The sequence below is a fragment of the Cinclus cinclus genome, chromosome 3 (assembly GCF_963662255.1).
Source record: "Cinclus cinclus chromosome 3, bCinCin1.1, whole genome shotgun sequence".
Lineage (NCBI taxonomy): Eukaryota > Metazoa > Chordata > Aves > Passeriformes > Cinclidae > Cinclus > Cinclus cinclus.
This window is the reverse complement of record NC_085048.1, coordinates 82,649,315-82,676,051: the sequence shown is the minus strand read 5'-3', so window position 1 is coordinate 82,676,051 and position 26,737 is coordinate 82,649,315. Positions and strand designations below refer to the sequence as shown.

The following is a 26,737-nucleotide window of genomic DNA, read 5'->3' as shown; positions in this document are numbered from 1 at the left end:
GTTTCTGAATAGTGTTTCTATGAGCTTGCTGTTCAATCTATCTGTTGTTCAGAATGGCGAAGAACCCTAATTTCCCAGAAGCAGGGAATCTGCCTACAGGCTACGCTCACTGTAGGTCTTCAGACAACTTCCCTGGTGAGTGTTCCTGATGTGTTTTCTTGAGATTTTTAATGTTTTCGTTGTATGCCATTTTAATCAGGTTAATTCTATATATGTATTAATAAATAATCTGCACCGAGTATATTGTTCTTTGTACTTAGCTGAACTTACTCATTCTCTTCTGTGACAGGAAGGCATCTGCGTGGAATGTAAATTATTAGCACTGCAGCACTTAAGTGACAGGAATGTGTTTGCAGATGAGCAGGGCACAACTTCCCATATGCTTTGAGTCAAAACGTTTTTTGGTACTAGATTGCTGTTTAGAATGCTGTGATTGGATGGTGTGGTTCGTTTCCCTTAATGTTACCATCTGCTTTCCTATTAGTCCTTTCACAACAGAAGGAGATGAGATTTGGAAGTTCTGTGAATTGCGCTTGCTTGACCTTTCATATTATGTATTTATAAAGTAGTAAAGGACTGATTATGTAGTTTGTATTTTTGGATACAAAGTATCAAAACTTGTTTGGGTTTATTTCTGTTAGGATTTTCACTCAGGTTCAACTTTGTTATTGTTACTTAGAAGTGCAGAGGAGCTAGGGTTCTGACAGAACCGAGGTATTTACACTCTGAATCTTGAAGTATTTACTGAGAATTTGTTTCCTGAGATCATATATTTACAAAAAGAAATACGTGTATCCATTGAAAATATAAACCATGTGATTTGAGCCAGTGATGTTTGTACAGTAGTGTTACTGTTACACCTATCATGTTCTGGGAGTCTGTGGTAATAGCAATTGAAACAAAAGTAATATTTTACTGGAATTTATTTACAACTTATGAAGTAATTATGATGTAATGAATTACTTAAAATTAAAGTACTACTCAAGTACCATCCAATCAACTGAGAACCAGTTTTTAGACAAAAGAGCAGTGTAAAAGAATTACATTTAAGAACATTCTCCTTGTGTAGTTCTGATAAAAGTATTAGCTTCCTAGGCACAAACTAGAGGATGTTGGAATTAGTTGTTTTAAGGGTATGAAATTATTTGCTCAGTGTTTAGAATCTGTACTTACTGCATGAAAAAAAGTAATTGTAGCAATAATCTGTTTACTTGCATTTGCTTCTAAAGTTTTGATGGAGCTATCAGTTATGTAAACATTTTTCACTCATGTTGTATAAGATTTTTCTTCAATTTGTGATTATTTTCTTATATTCAGTTTTCTACACCTGCTAGAGAAACAACACTTCCATGTTTCATTGAAGCAGCACTGCTTTTCAGAGGATTCTTGAGGGTTGGCCTAAATGAGGGAGGGAAGAGACTGAATACTGATCTTTCATTGCAACTGAGAGTTGTTTAGAGAGGGTGCCATTGCTGTTGTCGCTGCATTTCCTAGGTCATGTTTTTGTTTCACATAACATATGTGGGATAGACTACTGAGTAGAAATACAGCAAACTGAAAGTTCAGAGGGGTGATTGTTTCTCCAGGCAAAACACACATTATGTAGTATTGCATACTTCCTTATGTCATAAATACTACACTGCATTTTTCACATGCTCAGTGTTGAAGCTGGCCACCAGATAGTGTGTCTTCCAGTGAGGTCAGAGAAGTGATTTGTAGGCCTTAGGACTTAACAAATGCCTTTTCAGATTGTTGTGGTTCTAATGGTGCCTCAAAATCTCTGAGAAGACTGTTTTGTTTGTTTGTTTCTGTGTCATGACCAAAGCTGCAGCTGCTGACTCCTGAAGCAGTTAATTAGCTCTGAATACCTCCTGGAAGTAGGTTATGGTGCTGGCAACAGGCTTGTAAATGGCATGTTCTTTGACTGCCAGGAAGAGTAAGCATCTGTATTCTCTGAAAAAGTGATGTTGTTTGATGACAGAAGATGCCAGAGGGAGCTTCAGGAAGGGATTTGCCCAAGTTCTTAGCAGCATTCATCTTTTTTAAAAATTATAAATAGTACTTTCAAATAACAACTAGAAAAAGATGTGTTTAGCTGTACAGGGAAATTGTGAGCTCATAGCAACTTGGCACAGCTAAAGTGGTTATTAAGTTTTACTTCCTCAAACAAGGGTTGCCTGAATTTGTACCATTAATTCATCCAGCCTAGGAAGATATGAAATCATGTATTATTTGGTTCTATGTTTTGAGGACAGGACTGTCTCACTGGTCTGCCTTGTATGAAAAATCCACAATACAGAGAAAACTTGTGTTGGAAGCCTGTACTAGTAGACAATAGATGAGTTGGTTGGTGTGTTTCTTCAATATACTGGTGGTACCCATAGAGCACAGAAAAGGCCTGAACATGGTTTTGTAAAGGTGACAGTGCCCAACACTTTGGGTCATTCAAGCATTTGAAAGACCTCCTCGGCTTGTCGCCATCATTTGAGTCCCTTATTTCCTATGCTCAACAAGTTTGTGTTTGAAACTGATGATGGTTTAGAATTGTACATGGAACCAGCAGTTTGGAGAGCATTAAGCATCAGAAGAAATCTGCCTTGCTGCTTACACACAGGGTGATACCTAAATTTCTACTTTCATTGCTTGCTGGTGTACAGCATCCTGATGTTCACTGGGCATCCTTGGGTCACTAGCAACTGTTCCCATTTCAGACTTTGCCCTCTTATAATCACTGGATACTTGTTTAGACAGAGGTTTATGTACTCTTGAGAGGGAAGTGTGCTTTTGATTTTGTTTATTTAACCTTAAATAGAAACAATTTTCTTTGAGCTTTTCACCCTATTGGCACATGACAATGTCCACAGCTACTGACAGCAAAGTTAATGTGCAGCTGGTGGCATTCCTTTGTCTTCACTATTTTTACAGTCTCTCAGTTTTATTCAGACAGTACCAGTTCTCATTTTTTAAAGACAAGAGAAACAAAGAAGTAGAATATAGTAAAAAAGTTGAAAATAAAATGAGATTTAAAAATTAAGATATGCTGATATTTGTACACGAATGAAGGTAGCTTCCCTAATAAATAAATGTTTAAACTAGCAGAAGAGAGGTAATACTGAGTTCTGTGATGATGTGTAATTCACATGTAGTTGGTTTGCCTGACTATTGCAAATGAAGATCAACAACAGCAATTATGGGTGTGGTATGGAAGTCTTCCAGGAGTATGGAGACCTGAGATTGCAGCTGAGTAACAAGTAACAAAGACATCTTTTTGTATCCTCCCTCAGTGTTACAAAAAGTTTTCTATTTTGAGGACATTTCAATTTTACCTCTGTCTATAAACTCTCAAAGAATTATGTTGTGATAAGTGGTACTGCTGGTGCAAACAGATGTTGCTGGGCAAGTAAGTTAAGTAAGTTAATCTTGCTTGTTAGAAAACAAATCTTACTGAAAATGTATATAGCATAAATCTAAATTGTCTTAACTAATTGTAAATTAACCAATGCAAGTGGAAGAATAGTCTGTTATTATGAAAACCTGAAAATTAATTTGCTTTCATGTCAGGATAGAAGAATGACTGTATAGTGTTCTATGTACTTATGGTTAGGTTGCCTCCAGTATATTGGCCAGTGTTGCTGGTTTTGTGCTGTAGTGGCTACACAGGGACACAGCTTCTAATTCAAGTAACAGAGACAGCCAGTGGAAACCTGGGGATTTGTTCCCATTTGTGCTGTGATCTATTATTTAATAAATTGATTTAATATGCTGTATTTTTCTTAAATTTTATTTTCTGTCACTTTCTTTAAATTTTCATTTGAAGTTCTTTGAGACTGTTTCTCCATAGTATCTTGATTTGGGGTAAAGCATTTCTATGTGTTAAAGTGCAAATAATAATTCACCCCAAGTGCATCTGTTTGGATTTTTTTTTACATTTTCTCATAGTATTTTTACAATAGAGCCTATAAGTGTATTTCTGTCGTGAATATTTGACTTAAAAGATTTGTGTGAGGTATGTGCAAGGTATAGCCTTATAATTTTCTTGGTTCTTGTGGTGCAACACCTTTCTTCAGCACTACGTATCTGCCCATTTTGAAAAGTGGCTAGTAACTGGAGCAGGGAAGATGTCTCCGAAGATATGGATGGTCATTACCTAAAACAGCCAGCCTCTTTTTAAAGAAAAGTTAACTGGAGTATAACAGTAGAAGCCAATGTAAGACCTAAATTTGCTTTTGGATGCTCTTGCCATTGAGACTACAGAAAGCCTCTGTTGCCAAAATAAACCAAAACCATAAAAAGCTAAAACCTTTAATGAAAGAAGAAGAAACAAAAGAATTCTGTAGAAGATATGACAAACCTATATTCTGTATTTTTATTCTATATATATGTTATCTATATTCTATTATCTATATTCTACATTAAGCGATCTCCTAATTTTATGACTGAGAGTTATTAGGGGGTTTGTTTTCATATATATATGTATATGAGAGAACAAGAAGTCATCAAGAAAACTGAGTGTAAAGAACAAGAAAATTGAATTGTACATTGTTAAACTTTTTTCTCTGACAGACTTTGTTATTTATTAAAAGTTATCCTGATTATTTTCTCCATATTCTGGAAACTTGACTAGAAACCTGCAAAAACAGTTTTCATTTTTCACTGATTCTAATACAGACTGGAAAGTTAAGACTAGGCTTAATTGGTCACCTTGCTTATTTCCATTTTGTGCATGTGCATTTTAATTCAGATGAAATTGCTTTCTAATGGTAGCATCATGTAAAATAGTTTAGTTTTTAATACCCTTTGTTTAAATTTTTTTGGTTTAAGTAAACGAATTGACTGAATAACAGGGTGACAATTCTCTGAAATACTTAGCTAGAGTTGTTGGTGCAAACTGTTGAGTCTCGTTGAAAATGAACTTTCATAGAAAGCATCTTGGTTTAATTTTTCTTGTAATATATGATTACTTAGATTAGACACTCTTTTGTTATTGCATTTATGCCTGCTATTCATAATATTTTTGCCCTGTACAATACTGCTTTTTTTCTTTGTCCTTTAGGCTACCAGTATCATCATCCCTCCAAGATGAGTAACAGCCACCCGCTTCGTCCGTACACGGCGGTGGGGGAGATTGACCACGTTCACATTCTGTCAGAGCATATTGGTGCTCTAATGAACGGGGAGGAATACAGCGACGTTACCTTCATTGTGGAGAAGAAGCGTTTTCCGGCACACAGAGTGATCCTGGCTGCTAGATGCCATTATTTCAGGTGAAGTATGACTTTTTTTGACAGGCTCACAGGAAATGTTTATGGAGATGAGATAAACATTGTTTCTCTGTGAACTTTTCAGGGTGTAATCATCTGTCCATTGAGTGTGACCTTTTCTGTGTGAATGTTTCCCAGCACATCAAATCATTGTGTTCAAATAGAAAAAGATAAATACCATGTCACAGTGTTATTCTTTTGACCTTCATTAAATTGGATTTTGAAGGTAGTTTCACAAATTCAAGAGAAAGAGAACTTGAGAACAGGAAAGTATTAATGCGAAGTTGTTTTAATTTCTCGGAGTATAAATGATGTGTTTCTATGGAATATACTCAGCAAGTTTCATTTTGATGAATTGGAATTGAGAAAAGGTTTGGCTGACACAGACTAGAATATATACTTTAAAACTAGGAGTAATACTAATCCATGTTTTTTTTTAGGAGCTTGGGATTTTTCAATAGAAATGCATTTAATATTCCAGTGAATTTTGTCAGAGGGATAAGCTACTAACTAAACTAAGCTGTCTTCCTTATAGAGCATTATTGTATGGAGGAATGAGAGAATCTCAGCCCGAAGCAGAAATTCCTCTTCAGGACACCACTGCAGAAGCATTTACCATGCTGTTGAAGTATATTTACACTGGTCGTGCTACATTACGAGATGAGAAAGAGGAGGTTCTTCTTGACTTTCTAAGCCTAGCGCATAAATACGGATTCCCAGAACTGGAGGATTCCACGTCTGAGTATCTTTGCACAATACTTAATATTCAGAATGTTTGTATGACTTTTGATGTTGCCAGTCTTTATTCTCTTCCCAAATTAACTTTTATGTGCTGTATGTTCATGGATAGAAATGCCCAAGAGGTGCTCTCCAGTGAAGGCTTCCTGTCACTTTCTAAGGTATATATTTTATTTGCATTTTTTTTTCCCCAGGACTTTTAATTTTAATGGTAATACAATTTTGTGATGAAATACTAATGGGGCACCAATTAAAAACTTGTGTGAGTTCATAGTTATTCTATACTTGTGAAACTGTGATGGTTGGAAGTATTCAAGACAAGCTGAACTGAAAATCTGTTCTGAACTTTTTAGGTATTGACCCGTCAATATAGCTAAACACAGTATATCTAATGGAGTGTTCTAAAAGATGGAAGCAGGCAATCTAATTTTAATTTGTCTTGTTTAATCTGTTCCTGGTATAATATAATTTGGCTTCTGAATACTGCAGAGGGGAAGTCAAATATAGACTTGAATATGACAGGACATACTTTGTTCTATTAATTCCTTGATATAGGCTTCATCAGTGAGAGATAATTTTCTGCTGGGTAAGCTAAAGCATTCTGGACATTACTATGATTTGTATTGGTGATTGTCATCATGTTCTGAACTTGCAGAATATGGTGGTGTGGTAGGGTGGTTTGGGTTTTTTGTGTTTTTTGTTAGCTGCATAAATATTTGTGACTGAGTCAGGCTGTTCTATGAAGTTGAAATTTTGTACTTACTCTGGAGAGATCTTTGGGCTGGACATAATAGTGAGAGCGTTTTCAAGTAGTGTTCCTATGAAGCAGCGGAGAACCTTGAATGAATTATGCTTTAGTTGGGGGTTTTTAAAGTGTTTTTACTTAGGAGAAAAGCTGTGAAGGGTCTGCTCCTTGAATGAGTATATGACACTACTGTAAGTTTCTTGTTGTATAAGGAAAAAAAGTAATTTTTCTCTCTCTGTACTTTGTCACGTGCAGTTTGTTAAATCTGAGCTCTGAGAGCGTATTATCAATATAAAAATGAGCAAATACAATTAATCAGGAAGTGCACACTTGAGTTCTTTTGCATAGACAGTCCTGGTATATATGAGAAATCTTTCCTTTTTCTAGACAAGCTCCTGATTATTTTGCTGGTTAAGTGAAAATCAAAAAGCTATTTGATTATTTTTGTTCTCTTTTTGCAGCCAGTGGGTTTCCTGCATGAGTAAGAGCCACTGGATTTTAACTGGTGACTCTTAGTTGGTACCAAAAGACAGCGAGAAAGATTGTGACAGAAGAGAAATCCCAAGCAGTTAGAAATGGTTAAAAAAAGTTATTCCAAGCAACACTTTTTTTTCTCATCAGCAGTCTTATAGCAACCTAAGTTTAACGGAATATTTTGAGCTATACTGCCAAGTTCTCAAATTTCTTGTAGTATTCCAAAGTAAATCTGGACTGCTGAATGGTATTATATTGATTTGATTAGTTCTCTACATTTCAGTTTCTTCTAGTGATTTTGTAATATTGCTCATTATTTTGGTCATGGATTTTGTAATTCTTATGTAACTAAAACAAGCTACAGTTTCAGGGAGTCACGCCTTTAGAATTTATTTTTAATAGCTTCAAGTTAAAATAGCCATTAATTTTTGCCTTATTTTAATTTCCTTTTATTAAAAAAATAAAATTCAATTTAATTTCTGTTTATTTAGGGGGTTCATTTTTTGTTCTTATTTCTCTTTTTCAGACTGCTCTTCTAAGTATTGTACTGAGAGACTCATTTGCAGCTCCTGAAAAGGACATTTTCCAAGCTTTGATGAACTGGTGTAAACATAACCCCAAGGAAAACCACGCTGAAATCATGCAAGCAGTACGTTTGCCACTAATGAGTCTAACAGAGCTACTGAATGTTGTAAGACCTTCTGGATTGTTATCACCTGATGCCATCTTAGATGCCATTAAGATTCGTTCAGAGAGTCGGGACATGGACCTCAACTACAGGGGCATGTTAAGTAAGCATCAAGTTTTTTGTTTGTTTCCTTCTCATTGAGTGACTGTGGTTGTCTGGCAGATATAGTTAATTTGTGCTTCAAGTTTTCATCTACTACTGTGTGCTATAAAAGGTTTGCAGTATGAAACATCACATTGTATAACTGTTCATGTCATTTTTATTTCTTGATATTAGTCACTTATTTTCTTGCTTTGTATCTCAGATATTGCTCAAACACGAATATAATACCATTTTCCTAGAGGAAGTTCTAATTTAATAGAAAACGTTTTACAAAATAATTGAAAATAAAAATGAATTTGCTATGAGATATATTTAAATGGTTTTATGTTGATAGTGACTTGTTTTCTATTTCATAAACACTTTCATAATTTACTACTTACAACTTTTCTCTTACTCTTTACATGCTTGTCTAAATAGTTTAAACAAGTCTCTGAAGTCATTTTAATGGAAGCCTGAAAAGTGTAAGAAGCCTTGTGTTTGACTTTTTATCGGTGCTCTCTGTTAATTCAACAAGAGTATCTAACACTTAAGCTTTAAAAATATATTGTTAGCCATCTAATGTGTGAATTTGACCCATAGAAAAGAAAAAACTTAAATGTTCTTTAGGAGTCTGCACTGTATTCTCAGTCATGCATGATGAGCCCTGAAAATTACTGCTATCTTAGAACTGCATAGTCTCATTGCTCTTCCTTAGAAGTTATAGTTATTAATATTTAAACATATGAGTTTAATATTAGGATATTGTAAAAATCTTTTCATGTGAGACGTTCTGTTGACACTACAGTTGATTAATTTGAATAAGGTCAAATGGTCTTTTCTGGCTTCTTTTCCTGGTTATTTATCTCCACAACAAAATTCTCCTAATTGTAGATTTTTGGAGAGTAGAATTTTTGTTGCTTTAGTACTCATTCAGGATCTTGAAACTTTTTCTATTTGTGGAAATGTTGACAACCACTTACCACTTCAAATTCTGTTCTTTACATGACAGATCTTTAACACCTTGTTAAAATTCATGCTTCTCTTGTCTATCTGCCTGAAAAGTTTGGGGTGGCTTTTCATCATTTAGTTTTCAGATCATATTTTCTAGGATCTCTCCTTGAACAAAGCTGTTAAAAATGTCTTTTGAAGAGGCTAGTTTACAGAGTATTGTTCTATAATTGAAGTTAGGGATTGTTTTTCCCAGTTAGCTTGAAGAAAGCTGTTCCAAGGACACAGGCTTCTTACTGTGAAATGGTGGAATAAAAAACTTGCTTTTCCATGTCAGTTTAAAGCCCAAGTAGCTAGAAGTTTCCCATTTCACTTGAGTTCATTTAGCTTTGCAGGGTACTGGAAGCTTGCATAGCTGCTAAAGGAGCATATATGGCTTTATTGCTGTATAAACCACTCTGCAAATTCAGGATGCATCTTGAACATTAGATACACATCTTGTACATTTAAGTTTCTTCCATTTAGGGGGAAAAGAAAACCCAATAGAACCCAAACCAAAAGCAAACAACAGTTGACAGTTGCAACAGAACTCTGTTAAAATCATGAAGGGGACTGAGAATATAGCTGCTACGTAATAGTAAATTATCACAGCTTTATTACTATGAAACATGTAGGAGATACCAAATAAAATTGAAGCTAATTTTTTAATTCCTCTTTTTTTATCTTCTTTTCTTTTTCCATTTTTTATCCCTAGAGCATGTGTTTATGGCCAAGCAAGGATACTAGCAATAAATCTTTTTTCTGATCGAATAGAGTTGATATTCAGGGCATCTAATTTGCAGTATGAGAGTGTAAAATATGAGCAGTTATTTCCTTTTCTTCTTAGTACCAGGGGAGAATATCGCAACAATGAAATATGGAGCACAAGTTGTAAAAGGGGAGCTGAAGTCTGCTCTGTTGGATGGAGATACTCAGAACTACGACCTGGATCACGGATTCTCTCGCCACCCGATCAACGATGACTGCCGGTCCGGGATTGAGATTAAACTAGGCCAGCCCTCAATAATCAACCACATACGAATTCTCCTGTGGGACAGAGACAGTCGGTAGGTGCCAAGGTGACATAAAAAGGAAAAGGAATGCATTTTGAACTGGAGATAATGTAGCAGTGCAAACGATAAATTAAATATTTTATGGAAATAGCATGATAATGCTGGAGATGACAGTTTCAAGGTTTATTTGAAAGCAACCTGAGTTTTAAATGTAATTTTGGTTATTTACACAACAGATCATATTTAGAGGTGTTAAACTACATTAAAGTATTTAAATATTTTTGCGTATTTTCATTTCAAACATTATTAAGATTCTTTTTTTGTTCCATTTTTTTTAAATATCAAAATTGTTAAGAAATTGCGCACTTTGATAGTAAGATTGGACTTGATCTTGGAGGTCTTTTTCAGCCTAAATGATTCTGTAGTTCAGAGGTAATAAAATTTATTTAGAATGTGAATTGCTAACTGACTACAGTAGTTATTAGAAGCCACTTCATGGTTAGGCTGCTGAAATATGAATTGTCATAGGTGCTGTAGCTAGTTGTTACTGAGCTACTTTACATTGTTATGGAATGTATAAAAATTCAAATTAGGCTCATTTGAACAATTGAGAGGCCGCTGAAGTAGAAAAATTGCAAGATTCTTTTTATCTGACGAATTTAATATGTTAATTTTGTAACTTGCCGTGCCAAAGATCTTTCAGTTTAGTGGACAGCTCAGCAGATATTTATTAGCTGTTAAAAAACAATAAAACAAGCTACTTATACATTTATTATATACCTTATTACCTTTCTGCGAAAGCATTAATTTTATTATTTCCAGACTAACAGTTTAGTGTTGCAGAACAGTTGCATTATGCTTTTTTAGCTAAGCCATGTTATTCTAGAACAGTGTGTATATAAAACTTTTAGTTAGGGTGGGTTTTTTTTGTAAATTTAAATCAATTTTTAAGTATGAGTTAGTTACTAATAATTCCAAACCAATTTCATTAATTTTAGCTATTTAACTTTTTCAAGGAAGTTCTACTACTTCAGTTCAACTGAAATTTGTTTCACTTCTATTTTTTGTAAGGATCAAAAAGTAGATCTATGAAGGTATAAGCAACTGCTTTATATAATATTATACTAATTGTGCCAGAAGATCAACCAAATTTATTAACCAATTATCAACTAACTTTATAAAATCTGAAACAGTATTAGAGATGTATTAATAATGAGTTCTCTAGCAATTTTTAGAGAACTTCTATAATTGGTAAAATGCCCCTCATCTGCAGGGCATAAATTTGTAGCTGGTTAAACTCAGGTCAAAAATGTTCTTCTTGAGACAACTTCTGATAAAGTTATCTATTGCTTGGTGTCCTGTGTGCTTCATCTGAAATTTGAAGAACAAATTGTTATTGCTGGCAGAATATCTGTCAGGGTGAATCTGTAGAGATTTTTGTCTTCATAAGATACTGAGGGCTCAACAGTTTAAGATGTAGTTTCTATGTCATGCTGATTTTTATTTTTTTGTTTTTAAGTCAACCTGATTTCTGTGGAAAGTTTGCTATTGGGCTTCCTTTTGCTTCCCAACAGGTACAGTAGTGGAATTAGATCTTTATATCCTGTGCAAGGCCAGGAGTTGGATTTTGATCATCCTAGGGGTTCCCTTGTAATTCAGCATATTCTGTGATTCTCTGTTCTATGAATTGTCAAGCTTTTTTCCCTCCAGTAACTCAGCTGTCTAAGATAAATGGAAGTGGAGGCATTTGGAGTACTTTGTCTGTTTGTGGGCTCCTCAGTATAAGATACTGATTTTCTGGAGTGAGTTTAGCAGGACACCAAGATGGCAAAGGCTTGAGCACATGAGAACCTACTGTTTTAAGATGAGCAGGCTTAGAAAGGAGAATTTGTTGTTCTCACCTATTCAGAGGAAAAATACAAAGAATATTTATTTTCTCCAGGGACAGAATTCTCTTGCAGCTGTGTGCTGAGAGTGCAAAGAGCAGTGGACACAGGCAAGAAGATAAATTTATATTAAATATTAGGAAAACAACTTACAGCAGGATAATTGAACTTGGGAAGAGTTTGGCCAGAGAGGTGTGCAGAAATTTGCCATCCAAGATCTTAAGGAACTTGCTCTGTGATTGTCCTTGCTTTTTGTAGAAATCTTTTCCTTTCTATAGTCTTTGTCTAACAATTGCTGGCCACTAAACTGCATCTTTCTCATGGGATACATGAATAATGTCTTCTAAAGGCGTATTTTAACACCTGTACAGACATGTACTAATCTGTACCGCATGATTGCTTCTTGTTGAACAATTTTTTTAACTACTCTCTTCATTTTGACTGTCTGTATGAAGCTCTGGTCTATTGGATATTCTTAACAGAACCAAATGGAAAGTAACAGGTGTTTTGCACCTCTAGTTCAGAGGTGTTAACAGTTTGAATCTTAGCTGTAAAAGGTGAGTAGCCATCCAAACTGCCTCTTCAAATAAGATGCTATCCAGCCTTAAAAAAACTTAAAGGCATACTGTCGTGTATGATAATGAAACTGCAATTTTGAGGTAATATTTCTGTGTTTGCTATCTTCAGAAACCAACAAGCAGCTTGTTGTGTATTGGTTACAAATATATGTTAGTTAACAGTGAGGTTGTGAGAACTTCTAAACTCTTAAGGCACAGGACTATCAGTAACTTTAGTATACAAACTGCTCAAACTCTAAAACTTTGGGGCCTAGTTTGATCAAGTACACACATGTTAGAATAGTAATGTTGCTAAAATACATCATATTTATGTGGGTTGTGAATATTACACAGCTGATAGGTGTGAATGGGAAAGCTGGTTATGCAATTGACATTTAACAACTCAGCCTTACTTTTCCAAGGTATTCACAGCCATCTAACATTTTAAGGATTTTTAAACAAGATCACTTTAAGTGCATACTCATTTAAGTCCTCAGGAAAATTGGAAACATTAACAATGGCATTAATGTTTAATAAGAAATGCCTGTGCAGAACACTTTAGGAGCAACTCCTCTTTAGAAATCAGTGTGAGAAGATGTTAAATGCTGACATGGTGCTGTTGAGATGCCTGTGAATGTTGCAGACTAGTGCCTTAGGAGAAAGAAAATACTCAAACATCTACAGTTCCACAAGTGAAATTTCTACTTTATTTTAAGCATTACAGTCATGGATATAATAGGGAATTAGCTGTGACTTACAAGTTCTAGTTTGGGTTTGCTTTCTTTTAACAGCAAAGTATAAGGTAAACCTAACTGGTAAGAGGAAGACACAGAAGCCTGTTAGTGGCTTTTTTATTTTACATGAGGTAATTTGTGTAAGGAAGTAATGACAGGCTCAAAGATGTATCACAAAGAACTCAAAGGGTCAGAAGTGTAGAACAACATCAGTGAAAATGGTCATAAAGTAAATTTGCTTTTTTTGAGTGAGGAGTTTGAATTTGCATTTTTGATCTAGTAGCTGTTTTTCATTTTTTCTTTATTGATTTGGCAGTAGAAATAGTACTGTATCACTGGTGGTTTAGTTTTATTCCACAAGGAAGGAATATAAATGATAACTTTTATGACAGAGTCAAAAGTCTCAATTTAATTCCATATTTTGAGATATAGTAGTCTCATCTAATGACTGTAGATTGAGTGTGTGGATGTTTTAAATCATTCTGAAAATACATCTTAACTGTGAGAGTTTATTTTCAAAGCTGCTTAGAAAATAGGGATCTGGGTAAGAGCAAACAGTTTTTTTTTCAACACAAAATCTGAAAATCCAGAAGATGGTGTGAAATTTAATACCTAAAATTTGTTGACTTGTATTCTAACCAGTGTTTTTTGGCAATCCATAGGTCTTATTCCTACTACATTGAGGTGTCCATGGATGAGCTGGACTGGATTCGGGTTATTGATCACTCAAAATACCTCTGTCGGTCCTGGCAGAACCTGTATTTTCCTGCCCGTGTCTGCAGGTTAGTTCATCAGTGTAATACACAGTGTCTGGCATTAAAGAATGTAGGCACCAGAATAAGTTGCTGGATTTTGCTACTTCATTATGTATTTCTGAAAACATATCTCAACTTTTATCAGCTACACTAAAAAAATAGTGCATCTTAGTTTATGCAGTTCTATAATTGTTATTATTTTCTAATATTAATGTAGTTGATACAATGCAGGTGGTGTCTGGTTCAAAAACTGTTTTTTCCATATCTATAGACTTTTTTTTTCCTTAAGTCACACCCACCTTTTTTGCAGCTGATGCAGGGTTTTTTTTGCTCAGTAGTAAACATCATCCCTGCCTAAATGTTTATAATGCACTTACATACTTACTGTAGAACTTGAAAATGTATTTTTATGTATTACGTATTTTCTGCTGTTGCACTGTTTTAAACAGTTGTGAAAGGGAGAAAGGGGAAAGTTAGGACTAAAGAACTTTGATGAATGACTCTGATGTCCAGTTTTGGGTGCCACAATATAAGAAGGATATTAAGCTATTAGCCAGGGTCCAAAGGAGGGCAATGACAATGGTGAAGGGCCTTGAGGAGAAGCCATATGGGGAGCAGCCAAGGTCACTTGGTCTGTTCAGCCTGGAGAAAAGGAGAATGAGAGGAGATCTCACTGCTGTTACACCTTCATTGTGAGGAGATGAGGAGGGGCAGGCACTGATCTCTGCTCTGTGGTGGCCAGTGACAGGAAATGAGGGAATGGCCTGAAGTTGTGTCAGGGGAGGGTTAGGGTGGATGTAAGGAAAAGGTTCTTCCACCCAGAGAATGGTTGGGCACTGGAACAGGCTCCCCAGGGAAGTGGTCACAGCAGCAGCCTGACAGAGTTCAAGAGGCATTTGGACATTGCTCTTGGGCACAGGGTGTTACTCTTGGGGATGGTGCTGTGCCGGGCCAGGACAGGGACTTTGATGGTCCTTGTGGGTCCCTTCCACATCTGCCATTCTGTGAAAATTACTAGATGAGTTTTAGTGGTATGGGAGGATACAACCTGTACATACCAAAGATGCTGTAATCATTAGGTTTTGGGTCATAGTCCCTGAGAGGAAATGACCTGTATTGTAATAATTATTCTGTAAACTTTTTAATTGGCACAGCAACTCTTGGAATCCCCATGGAGAGAAGTGCTTTCTTTTTCCCCAAAAAAAATCCTGTTCTTTTCTATAAATATCTGTTCCTCATTATCATATCCACAAAACAGTAGGGAATTTCTTGGAGATGCAGGTTATTTGAAGAGCAAGTGGAAGAGCTAAAGAGAAAGTGATGTAGCAGCATAAGTTTATGAGCACTTATTGTTAAGGAGCAGTAACCTTAAGGCAAAATATTAGTTCTCAGCTGAGTCACCATAATAATTAAAGACAGTGTAGATAAGGTTATTCTGTAATCTTTATTTACATCAGTGAACTGAAGCCTATGTTATAGTATGAATGCATTTGCTAGACAAAAATGGCTATAATTTACTGTTCTTTTAAGTATTTTTCCCCTGTCTCTAGGAAGAAGAGACTATTTAAAATGTAATTAGAGATGTAAAATTGCTGACAAATTTTTAAAGAGTTCCACATTAAGAACCTTGTATTTAATTGTATTAATATAAATAGTTAGGTATTACTTTAAGCTTGGCTCTTGTTTGATCAGGAATTTTCATCAAATTCCCTCCAGGAGAGAGGCTTTGAGCAGTGAAGGTTATGTACACATAAATATTAGTATTAGAGACTTATTTATCTGTCTTTTAATCTATATTCCTTTCAGAAAGAAGTAAGCAAGGACTACTAAACTTTTGCTTTGTCTCCAATTTCAGTGTTTCGTGATAATGTATTTAAAGTAGTTCTGTTTACTTGAATGAATTAAATTAGTTATTTCTAGAATACTAACATACACAAAACAGAAATCCTCATATACGAACCATTTTCTTGTCACCTGAAAAAAGAGGTGTTCTCCAGTCTTGTGAGCAGAGATTTAAAATACCAGCTAATGTGAGGTTGTCAGAATGTATTCTTTTAATATTTGATACTCTGTTTCACAGTCATGTTTTACATGCTTATCCAGGGACAGGTATGTTTTAAGCATTTCATATGCCCTGTTTTTCTCAATGCTGTTTCTGTTGTGTAGTCTTGTTTTAGTGTCACAAGTCCCAGTGCCAAAATTTTCTTGCTAATGGACAACAGTACAGAGGATTGGAAGCATCATGTTATGTTTTGTCTTCTTGCCGTTAGTTTTGGCATTTTACTCTTTTTGTCTTACTGTTTGAATGCATTTTTTGTAGATAATCACGGACTGAACGCCTTAACAGGTAGGGCTTCAGATAGGTGGTAGTTTGGTAATTTTTTAATTTAAAAAAAGTGATTTTAGCTCAAAGTGATTTATTGGGGTCGCTGTGTAAGATGCTATTTTGAGGTGCAACAAAGAATTGAAGAGTAGAATTATTGGCTGGGTTTTTTTCATTTGTGTGCCCTTTTCCAAAGTGAGGAGTAGAACATGCCAGATTCTGTACAGGTTGTTGAAGGACAGCCAGTTGTCTGATACAGTAGAGCCATTGTTCAAACACAGATTATGAACAGGATATGAGCCCTGCAATATTAGGCAAGGTTAGTTGCCTTTTTGGGTTACCTTTTACATAAATATTAATTGTAAAAGGTGGGAGCTGTCAAAGTCTGAACTGATATGTTCATCTAAGTTTTAAGAAGCTGTTCAAACATTTCCACAGGCATAAATATTAATGGAGTGTATGCTTTATTTACATGTATACAGGTTGGGGTTTTTGTTTGTCTTTTTGAAAACCTGTTACTTTCCTCTTAAGCAAATCTATCCATGTTCAATTCTACAATCAATGCCTTTTTCACACAAGCAGGATGAAAAAATGCAACCTTCTTGCTGTTAGTTGTTAAATAAAATGAGTAACTTATATCACAGTCAATTAAGACCAATTCAGCCTCCTAAATGAGTAATTTGTTATGTGTGTCAGTTATTATTATGATTTGATCTTTTTTGATGCATGGAGTGGTTTGGAATAATCACAGTAGTGTTGGAGTTAGGGGCATTCCCATGAAAGATAATATGTATTTGGCAGAGCACATATCAAACCATCCCAACTGATTAGGGAAAGTCAAGTAATGTGATAAGATTATTTACATTCTTTGCTTCTTCCTGTTACTTATGTGCTCCGTCTGTCTTAATAGGTTCAGAATAACTTTTGCCAGCCATAACTTCTCTTAGATTAATAGGTGAAGAAAATGGAAGGGAAGTAACCAAAGACTGAAATTCTAGAATGAAAAGAAGATAAGATTGTTTGTTTTCTTATACATATCAGATGATTTGTTATTTGTAGAATATAATTCCTGATTTAGATAAGCTAACTTGTACAGAGAAGATTGCTTGTTCAGTGCCAAAGCTCTGTTTAACAAGTAGGAGAGTGTTGCTGTACTTAGAGGGGTTTTAGTAAAAGAAAATATTGAGTATAACATATGGGGAATTTATTGACATAATTGTTTTAGACTTTTAATTTTTGCTTTAAATGCTTTTAAAATAGTTTATTCTACCATCTTTGAAAATTTAACAGTCATATACTATGCAGAAAAAGCAAGTAAGAGAGTGTGATTGCAGGGTGGTTTTTACCCCCTTTTTTGATATGGTAGTGCATTTTTTTAGAATTTCTTTTGGTCCTGTTTTCTTTGTTTACACTTTTATATCAACTTTCATGTAGACCTGAAAACTCTCTAGAGGGAAGACAGGACACAGAAAATGTTCATGTGATCAGCTTCCTGTGGAAGTTAGGAACAAGTGTCAGGTTCTTAGTTATTCCATCTTCCTCTTGTAGCAGTGAATGTTAAAACCGCTAAAGGTCTTTGAGCAGGTAATGCTGTTGTCTGATTTATCCTTCTCACTTTTTTCATCCTTTTATTTTTGTTTTGTGACTTCATCTTTTTACTTCATCCTTGACCACAATGTTTGAAGGACCTGCATTAAAAGAATTACAAGAAAACAAAAAATTTTGAGGTTTTTAATAATAAGGCAAATGTAGCCACAAGGTGTCACTCCAATAAAAGTTTAAAAGACCTAATTTCTTTCTGTTTACACTCCTTTGATGAAAGTGTTATTCCTACTGTGTGCTGTTTTTGTGTATTAAACTTCCCAGATTTTCAAAATCATTCTGGTTTGCTGTTTATGGTCTAGAGGGAACAAGGGCAGAGTTAATACATAAAATCCAAAGGAAACCTTCGATTCATTTTCCATCTTTAGTCTGACACTGGATGATTCTGTATTTTGGCTGGGGAAGTATTTCCCTGACCAGACAAATTTATAGTTTGAAATCAATGCTATTTTGTCAGTAATACCAACATTCAAAAATATATTGAAAGGGTAAAGAGATCAGTTTTTGTCTGTATTTGCTATTATTCTTGTCTTAGCTCTTTTTGTGATTATATTAATGTGATTTCTCAAAAGGAAATATTAATTATTACTGCAGAAACATTTGGTCCTGAAGTATGTTTCTATTAAGAGAACTGGTAGATGCCTGTAGAATCATGCTGTAAATGTGGGAAATTATTTAAGCATATTCTTTTTCCTGTTTTTAAGTCTGCTTTAAGCTGAAATGTATTGAATTAATAGTGATATAAGGGCTCCGTGTCTCCCTTAAAAGATGTATTTGTGTTTTAAATGCATTTATCGGTGCAGAGAAAATTACTTGCCTTTCCTTTTATTAAGCATTGGTGATACTGGGTGGATTTTTTGTTTAGCGCTTCAACAGTTTTTGCTGCTAATGATTACACCATTTGTAATCCTCTGCCTGAGTGAAGACAAATTAAATTGTAGACCGTGTCTCCTGAACATTGAAAAAATGCAAGAAGAGTAAATTTTTCAGTGCTAAGGCAGTTCTAAACTCAAATGTTAGTAGTTGTGCATAATTATTTTGCATGTAGTGATATGCGAGGAGCTGTGATTTTCAAGTTTAGGCTAGACGAAACATTTTTCTTTAATTCTGGTCTTAATCAGGCAGCCTCAAATAACTGTGTTTTCTACTCGTGGTGCTGCAGTAATTTTATTTTTCTTTGTCTCCAGGGGAGTTATTGAAATTAGCTACTGATTAAGCAGCAATGCCTCACTTTCAGCCTTACCAGTAGGTCTCTGGTAACATTATCTCTTATGGATAGCCATTTTGCAGTTTTTCTGAGCTTGGTGGAATCTTAGTGGACAGTAACTTGCCAAAAGACATTCCAAATACGGTTTGATTTAAGAAGATGTTGAAACAAATGAGGAATCAACTCTTGAAGGAAAATGCAGTTGAAGCATTGTCCCACATACTTGAAATAAATTGAGGGGAAAGCAGGGTCTGCAGATCTAATTTAGTGCTGGGAGTGTTTTTTATGCATTCTTTCCTGTTTCCCAGTAGGGAATGGTGGTGTTCAGAAAATGTGTGGAGACATCCAAGAGAAGCTTTTGAATATTGTTTTAACTTAAAAGGAAGCACTACTGCATCACTGACCTAACTAGAAAACATAGAGTTGCTGACTAGAGCTCAACAAGGCCTTCTGTCAGTCTCAAAAATATTTTTTTCATTAGTAAGTCCTTAGCATCCTTATAAAAGGACTTCCTGCAAATGGAATTATTAAATTTGGGTAACTGAAACCATCTTTACCTTAGTCTGCATCTGAGAACTACAAATAGTTGCACAGGCAACATGTGGATTAGTTATTATGTTTGTACTGTTCTTTGGGAAGCATTGACTTTGGTGTAAATACTTTGCTTCTATTTGTGCAGATATTCTGATGTTTGTGAGTGTAGAAAGAAATCCCAACCTTGCTGCATAATTCAAATTAGCTTTCCTTTATTTCGGGGTAACTGAAATTTTAAAATATTTTCCTGAATCTAATACTATAAGTAATACACTAGTAATGTAATGTCCAGAAATAAGTAAAAATTATCTTGATTTTTGTTACTGAAGCATAGTAATAAATAATAAAAGCAGTTTTGGAAGTGTTACTCCAGACCTTTGAGGCTTTTAACTGACATTATTTTCAAAAATAAATTTTCATTGCAGGCAGTTTTTTTTTGTTTTTTTTTTTTTCTTGTTGTTTTTTTGGGGGTGCAGAGTAGAGCTCATTGTTATTTCTTTTACGATGTGATCATATTTAGGAGTCTTTATTGGCATGTTTCCAATACTTTGCCTTTTAACTGTGAAATAGGAGGAGATGCTTTTCTGTAGGCTCCATTTTAATGAAGAGCTGCTGCTTAGTTTTCTGTCTGTCAGTGTTTAAACATCCTTTTTTCTCTTCTAGTAGGTTTTCATTCTGTTTTTTCTGCTCCTAAGAAAAGGTAATAGTCAGAGATTTTTCAAACAATATAGATCATCTACACAGGATCAAGAAAGCTATTGCCTCATCTGGGTTGGAGTGTTTATTGATTTAAAAGATCTTTTTCTTCATTTCAGGTTATGTATACTTCTGATCTTAAGCTTATGCTTCTAAATTCAGCTCCAAATGAGCTCCTAGTAGTACAATAGCTCATTTCTCTACAGGAATAATCAATAAGATTTTTCATCAAGAGCTTTATCAAAGCAGTTTTTTTTTCTTTTCAGATACGTTCTCCTGTCTGTCATAGCAATTTCAATTATCCTAACCTAAAGAGCGCAACTCAGATTTGAGGAAAATCAAAAAAGCTAGTGTGCATTTAAGCTGTTGATGACAACCTGCCAGACAACTTATCATCTGAAAATGAGTATTTGTCTGAAAAAGTGTACGTAGAGTGTCAATATACCTTGTATAGAAATACCCAAGAAATAGGGAGAGTCTGCCAATCCAGTTTGTTGGGCATGAATTATAAAAAAAAGTATAATTATTTTATCTTTACTTTATGGTTTGGAAGAAACTATTAACTTTCTAAGAGACCTAGATTACATATTTCTCATGTTTGACATAATAATAAGTAGGTTTTTTGCAGTAAGGTTGGAATTTCTTTAGTCTGAATTTTGAGATATTCATTTTGAGTTTCTTAAACTTTAAATTGTCTTGAGGTCTGTTTTCAGTGTTTCACCTCATAAATGAGATCTGATGTAGGTGAAAATTATCAGTAATTGTTCATCTTGACAATGATACAAGAAGATATACCTAAATGCTGAATTATCAAATGATTGATGATAATTCTACAGCAAGCTGTATTTTCAAGTTAATGTTACATAATAAGAGTGTGTTTAAAAGACATCTTGACCACTTTTCTTTAAACTCTCTTCTGTGTTTTCTGTTGAACTCCCAGGGCTAGAATTAACTGTGAAAACTTCCCATACTTATTTACAAAGACAGGTTTTTCAAAAAGGAAATAATGTTTTGGCAGATTTGTAAGAATTCTGGTTTATTTTAGTTTGTTGATCCCTGGTGGCCATCTGTTGAAGTTGTTGGATGCCATTGTGTAAAGTATTTCTCTGCATTCCCATTTCTTAGCAGATAATGGACATGATTTGCCCATGTGTACCTGAAACACTGTACCACACTTAAAACTGCGCATTATAAATATTCAGCTTGTTTACGTGAACCAAGCAATGCACTTCTGTGAACTTGCATTTATAATGCCATCTGCTAACCAACATTAGTCCAATCTTAGCTGTGAAATAATTTGGATGATAAAAATTTTACACTAAAGCCAATTTGTCAGTAATTAAACTTGATTGTTTGTTCACAAACCTCAAGTTATCTTCTGTGTAGCAGAAAGGTAAATGTATGAGTGGAAAAGCCCTAAAGTAAATTACTTTTCAGTGTCTTTTTTCTCTTCAAAAGAAGCTAATGAAACTCATCTTGAAGCTAAGATACTTGGGTTTGGCTTGTATTTATTCTTTCTCATCTCAGTTTCTATTGGGAGGATGGGGCTTATGGTTCTATTTCATGCAGCTTTAAATAGTTTTTAAAAGGAATATTCACTCTCTAATATGAAAGAAGATAGTATACAAACAGTTGAAAATGAAGAATCAAACTGAGCAAATTATGTGCTACAGAGAATCAAATTTGTAGAAAATAGGACATGAATGCGTGTATAAATCTCTTCAACTGACGGAAATTAGTGAATGAAGGAAAGAAAACAGTGGAGGAAATATCTATTACTCAGAAAAAATACAATTTTTGGGAAAAACTCCGCAAGTGAAAAATGTTGTAAGATAGATTTATTTTTTTTATGGTAGGGTCAATGATAGGAAAACCATGTGGGATTTATGATTTTTAGGTTGCTATTGTATGGGAAGCAGTTACTATTTATAATGTCTCCCAAAGGAAAGAAGAAATGGTTTTTCTGAAATGCCAGATTCTGCATTTGGGTTTTGAATTTTACCGGAAAGTAACTTTAAGGGCTTTATGCTTTCAAGTTTGTTTTTCATTTGTAAGATTGGGACAAATTTTACTATACTTCACGGCAAATGTAATAAAGGTCTTGGAAGTTTTAGATACTGCAAGTAACATCTTTAGTGATCAATAAAGTAGTAGTTTCATGACTTTTCTTTCTACCATTGTCTTTCTCATTTGTATTGGGGAATAACAGCTGTGATGGAAGGTGTATTAAATATTGATTTCTAAATCTATATTCTGTTCGATTTAATTACCCTGTCTCTGTTAAAGACAAATTGCAAAGTTGGCTAATCAAGCTGCATTTTCATTAACAGTGTAAGTGCCCTGTTGAGTGAGGTCAGTGGGCACCTTGCCATGTGTCCAGTCTGACCTCGAGAGCAGGAGGTGCTGGTCAGGGAGGGGCTGTGAGCACATCCTTCTTTTCCATCCTCATATGCCCCTGAGTCTGATAATACATATTCTTAGATAGCTTGGCTGTTCATATATCTGAGGTTCCTCTCTGACTGGGGACCTTAGTGCTGTCAACTGCTTGCAGGTCCGAGAGCTCATTAACTACTGCATTAAAAAAGTAGTTTTATCTGTTTAGACAATTCTTTTGCTACTTTGTTTCTTCTAATTCCAATATTGTGGGATCTGGTGAGTGAAAACACTGCATTCACTTGGTTGACTCTTACTAAGCCTTTGTGAATGTCAAGTGTAGACCCTTCAACCATTACTTTTTGGTTCCATCCATTCAGTTGTGTTTGTGATTTTAGATGATGTTGGCTGTACGTTCTGTGACTCTAGTACACGCTCCTTGAGGTGTGGAGACTGTAACTGTATGTGAGCATTTGCGATTTGGGTTCGGCACGCTGTAACAGACTGACAGAACTGTTTTGTTGTCAGCACCCTTCCCAATGATGTGCAGTATTTCAGTGATTCCCCCCTGCCATTTGACTAGCCAAAAAAGTTTACTTTCATCTGTAGACTTGGAGACTGCACTAAAACTTAGGTTTTAGCTTCCAGGCTACTTAAAAACAAGATTAGAGATTTCACTACTTCTGTTCTTGATATTGACAGTACTTTGCAAATGAAAACTCTTTTGGCTTTTCATATAGTTATGTAAGTAACTGTGTGAGTCACATGAGAATTCCAGTTTGGTTCAATTTTTTAAAGTAAGATTTAGTAGTATTCCTTTCAGTATGATGCATGGTTTGCAAAGATTAATTCCCTTATATACTTTAGAAGCTAAAATCAAATGGAGAGACATGGGGTTTTCTGCTGGATTGGTTAGTTGGTTTGGTTTCTTTTTTGAGATTAGTTTGTTTGTTTATTTTCTCCAAAATGTTTGCTCTAAGCCTATTCAGGGAATTTTCTTAAGTTTTATCTATTTTGGGGATGAGGAAAAAATCCATTAATTTTTTAAGTTCATGACTAGAACTGTAATCTTAAAAATTACTGAGTCTGAAGTTAAAATACTTTTTTTCTTTCACGTCTTCCTATGAAGACTTGAAAGAGGAATTTTTTCAGTTGTTTTGCAGTTTACTTTGAAGCTACTTGATTCTTCAGATGTATAGGGTTTGTAGTGGAGTATTTTATACCAATTTCCCTTGTGATCTAAGATTGTGTTCATTTTCCCATTAACTGATGTGGCACCCCTGCTCTTTTTATACCACCAAAATTCAGATAATAGAGTTTAAAAATAACTTCAGTTAAGAAAGCAATAGCTGAAAAGAGTAATGTATAACAAGCTTTTTAGACTAGAAATTATAGGTTTAAGTGTCACATACTTGGATATTTGAAAAATTTAAAAGTAAATTATAAGTATGTAGTATTGAGGCATACAATCAATCTTAACTGTGCCTTAGGGTGTTTTCGTATAGCAGTTGTGTTCCCTCAGTGCATATTACTAAATCTTTTATCTGTAAGGTTTTCTTCTATTTTCTATCGAACTTGGCATTTTAGAGTTCTTCTTTTTATTGTAGTATTGCAGCAGGACAATTTACATTTTTTTCCAGTATTGTTTATGATGTTAATTTTTTATTTGGTGTTATTTTTGCTTTGTTTTTTTACAAGAGAATTCTTGATTTTTACTTAATAGCTAGGAAAAATAAATCTTTGTAAAACACTGTGTGTATATATATATATATATGCATAGACACTCTTCCCATTCAGGTACTATTTAATCTTTTTTTTTAAGGGAATAATTTAATGTATATTTAGATGAAAACTGATTTTAAAACTTCAGTAGATCAAAATAGGATGAAGGGCTAGAAGACTTTATTGCTGATGATTCCAGAATGTAGTAAATTATAAAACATATGTAACAGCTGTAAAGAGAGATGACTTCCTGGGTCATATTTCATCTTACCTTCATAGATAAGTGTGTAAATGAAAGGGAAACAATTGTTTCAATATAGCAAATCTATATTATTTCTTTGGAGTGAAAATGAATGAAATTGAAATAGTTCACTCTTGGGTGAAACTGAAGACTATAAATGTATTTTATCCTCTTGGTGTGGATTGACATAATGCAGATTAGTAGTAAGAAAATGTTCCTTGTATCATCAACAGTTGTCAGACATGTTCACGAGTATTGAATTATAGTAAAGTAAAAGGGGTTCACTGTGCTCACAGGTAATTTGCACAGAAGAGAGTGTAATCCATCTTTTTAACAGAAGCTACTGTTCACTGCTAGAAAATTTATTTTTTCAGACTCCCTAATCCTTTTTTATTCCTTGTATTATGAAAACTTTGTACTTACCTATGCCTTGTCTGCACCATCTATGAGTCACCTGATTTCTAGGTATGTAGGTCAAGGCTCTTTACCATCCTCTGGCATGTGGGCATGTGTTGGCCCCATAACATCTCATCTGGCACCTGAGTGGTTTACCCCATAGGTATCTGGAAGTAAATACAATAATGCTTGAGATCACCAGCATATTTAAAATACTTTGTTTCCGCAACATTTTAACAAAATTCTTGTGCTCATTGAATGAAGGAACCATTTCTAAGTGGAATTCTCAAAAGATGTGTGTTAGATACAGTATGATGTTGCATCTAAAATTAATCTAAAAAGGCATTTAGCAACTGGAGCGTTGATGGAACATTTTATTCTGTCCTCTAAGCTCATTTAGTGCAGATTTCTTTCAAAAGTTATTGCTGAGGAATCCTCCAAATCATAGGCTAAGAAAAATTGCATAATGCAATGCATGGATTGCAAACTGTCTGCCCAGATTGGCCCATTTTCTGTATTAACGTTGTCAAATACAGTGCCTCAGTTAAAAATGTGATGTGTGTTTTGGGATGGTTCTATGATACATTTTTTATGGAAGGTGTGGCATGTAAGAGGAAGTAGAATCACAGAATCATTTAGGTTGAAAAAGACCTCTTAGGTGGTGTCCAACTGTTAACTCAGTACTGCCAAGTCCACATCCACACATGTCTTTTAAGTAACTTCAGGGATGATAACTCACTCACTTTGCTGGACAGCCTGTTTAAAGTACTGTTCTTGAGCAACCTCTTGAGTTTTTGGAAGACTCAATTTTTTTTTTTTTTAATGAACTGATTTCTAAATATATCTTCTCTATCTGCTCTGACCTTACTTGACACTTTTTCTCATTTTGTACTGTTAATGACCAGTGTTAGAGCTGTTCAAAAACAAACTATCAAATTTATTTAGTAGCTATATTGTAAAAAAATTGCAGGGGGGAAAGAGGTATCTAGGCACTGAAGAGCATCTAGTATCCCATTTTATTTTAAGGTAAGCTCAGTGGTACATTATTTAAAATTGCCATTTTGATGAAATTCATAATCTAATCTTTATTATATAGCTTTATGACTTATATTGTATGCAACTGCTGTGATGCAATTTTGAAAGTTGAATATATTTGTTCTCTAATCCTTTACCTAAAATGGAAATGTTTCAGTATGAAAATGTTATAGTCATTATATCAATTTCTTAAGTGCAGGTGGGCAGAATGTCTATTGATCTAAGAGATTTAATAGTTCATGTTCAAAATCTATGGAATAGAAGTAATATTTTGCTTCTGAGTAACTGCTGAGTGTAATCCTTCAGGCAGAATTCTGAAAGCAGCTGTAAAACTGGAAAATTACCTTCTTTTCTTTTTCAGGCATAACTGCACTTGAATATCTTTCTTCATTTTAGCTTCTAGTGAATTATGTCTGCATAAAGAGCTAGAATATGTATTATTTCACTCAGGTAAAAATTTGGTTTAGCTATTAAAATTAGAAACTGTGTGCAGTTACCGTGGAAATTACTTGAAGTAGTTATAGTACTTAAAAGAAAACAGAGGTCACCAGTGGAGTCATAAACAATGAATGGAGAGGTGAGGTACATAGGATCATGCTGATGGAAAGGGACTGAGCTTTTTAGTAATCTCTGCATTTTTTTTCCTATTTCTAGTGGCCTTTTTAAAGGAGAGGAGTTGTTTCTGGGGT

At 34.6% G+C, this 26,737-nt stretch overlaps 1 protein-coding gene across 1 annotated transcript in view; it reads left to right on the top strand.

Annotated features, from left to right (window-relative positions):
* Positions 1–26,737, top strand: part of BTBD9 (BTB domain containing 9) — a 102,121-nt gene continuing 75,384 nt past the window's right edge. Inside the window, exons 1-6 of the mRNA XM_062490335.1 lie at positions 1–135; positions 5,054–5,264; positions 5,797–6,160; positions 7,745–8,009; positions 9,822–10,041; positions 13,827–13,946. Coding sequence (XP_062346319.1) covers positions 54–135; positions 5,054–5,264; positions 5,797–6,160; positions 7,745–8,009; positions 9,822–10,041; positions 13,827–13,946 — 1,262 coding nt within the window. The 5' untranslated portion in view covers positions 1–53. The remainder of the gene's footprint in view (positions 136–5,053; positions 5,265–5,796; positions 6,161–7,744; positions 8,010–9,821; positions 10,042–13,826; positions 13,947–26,737) is intronic.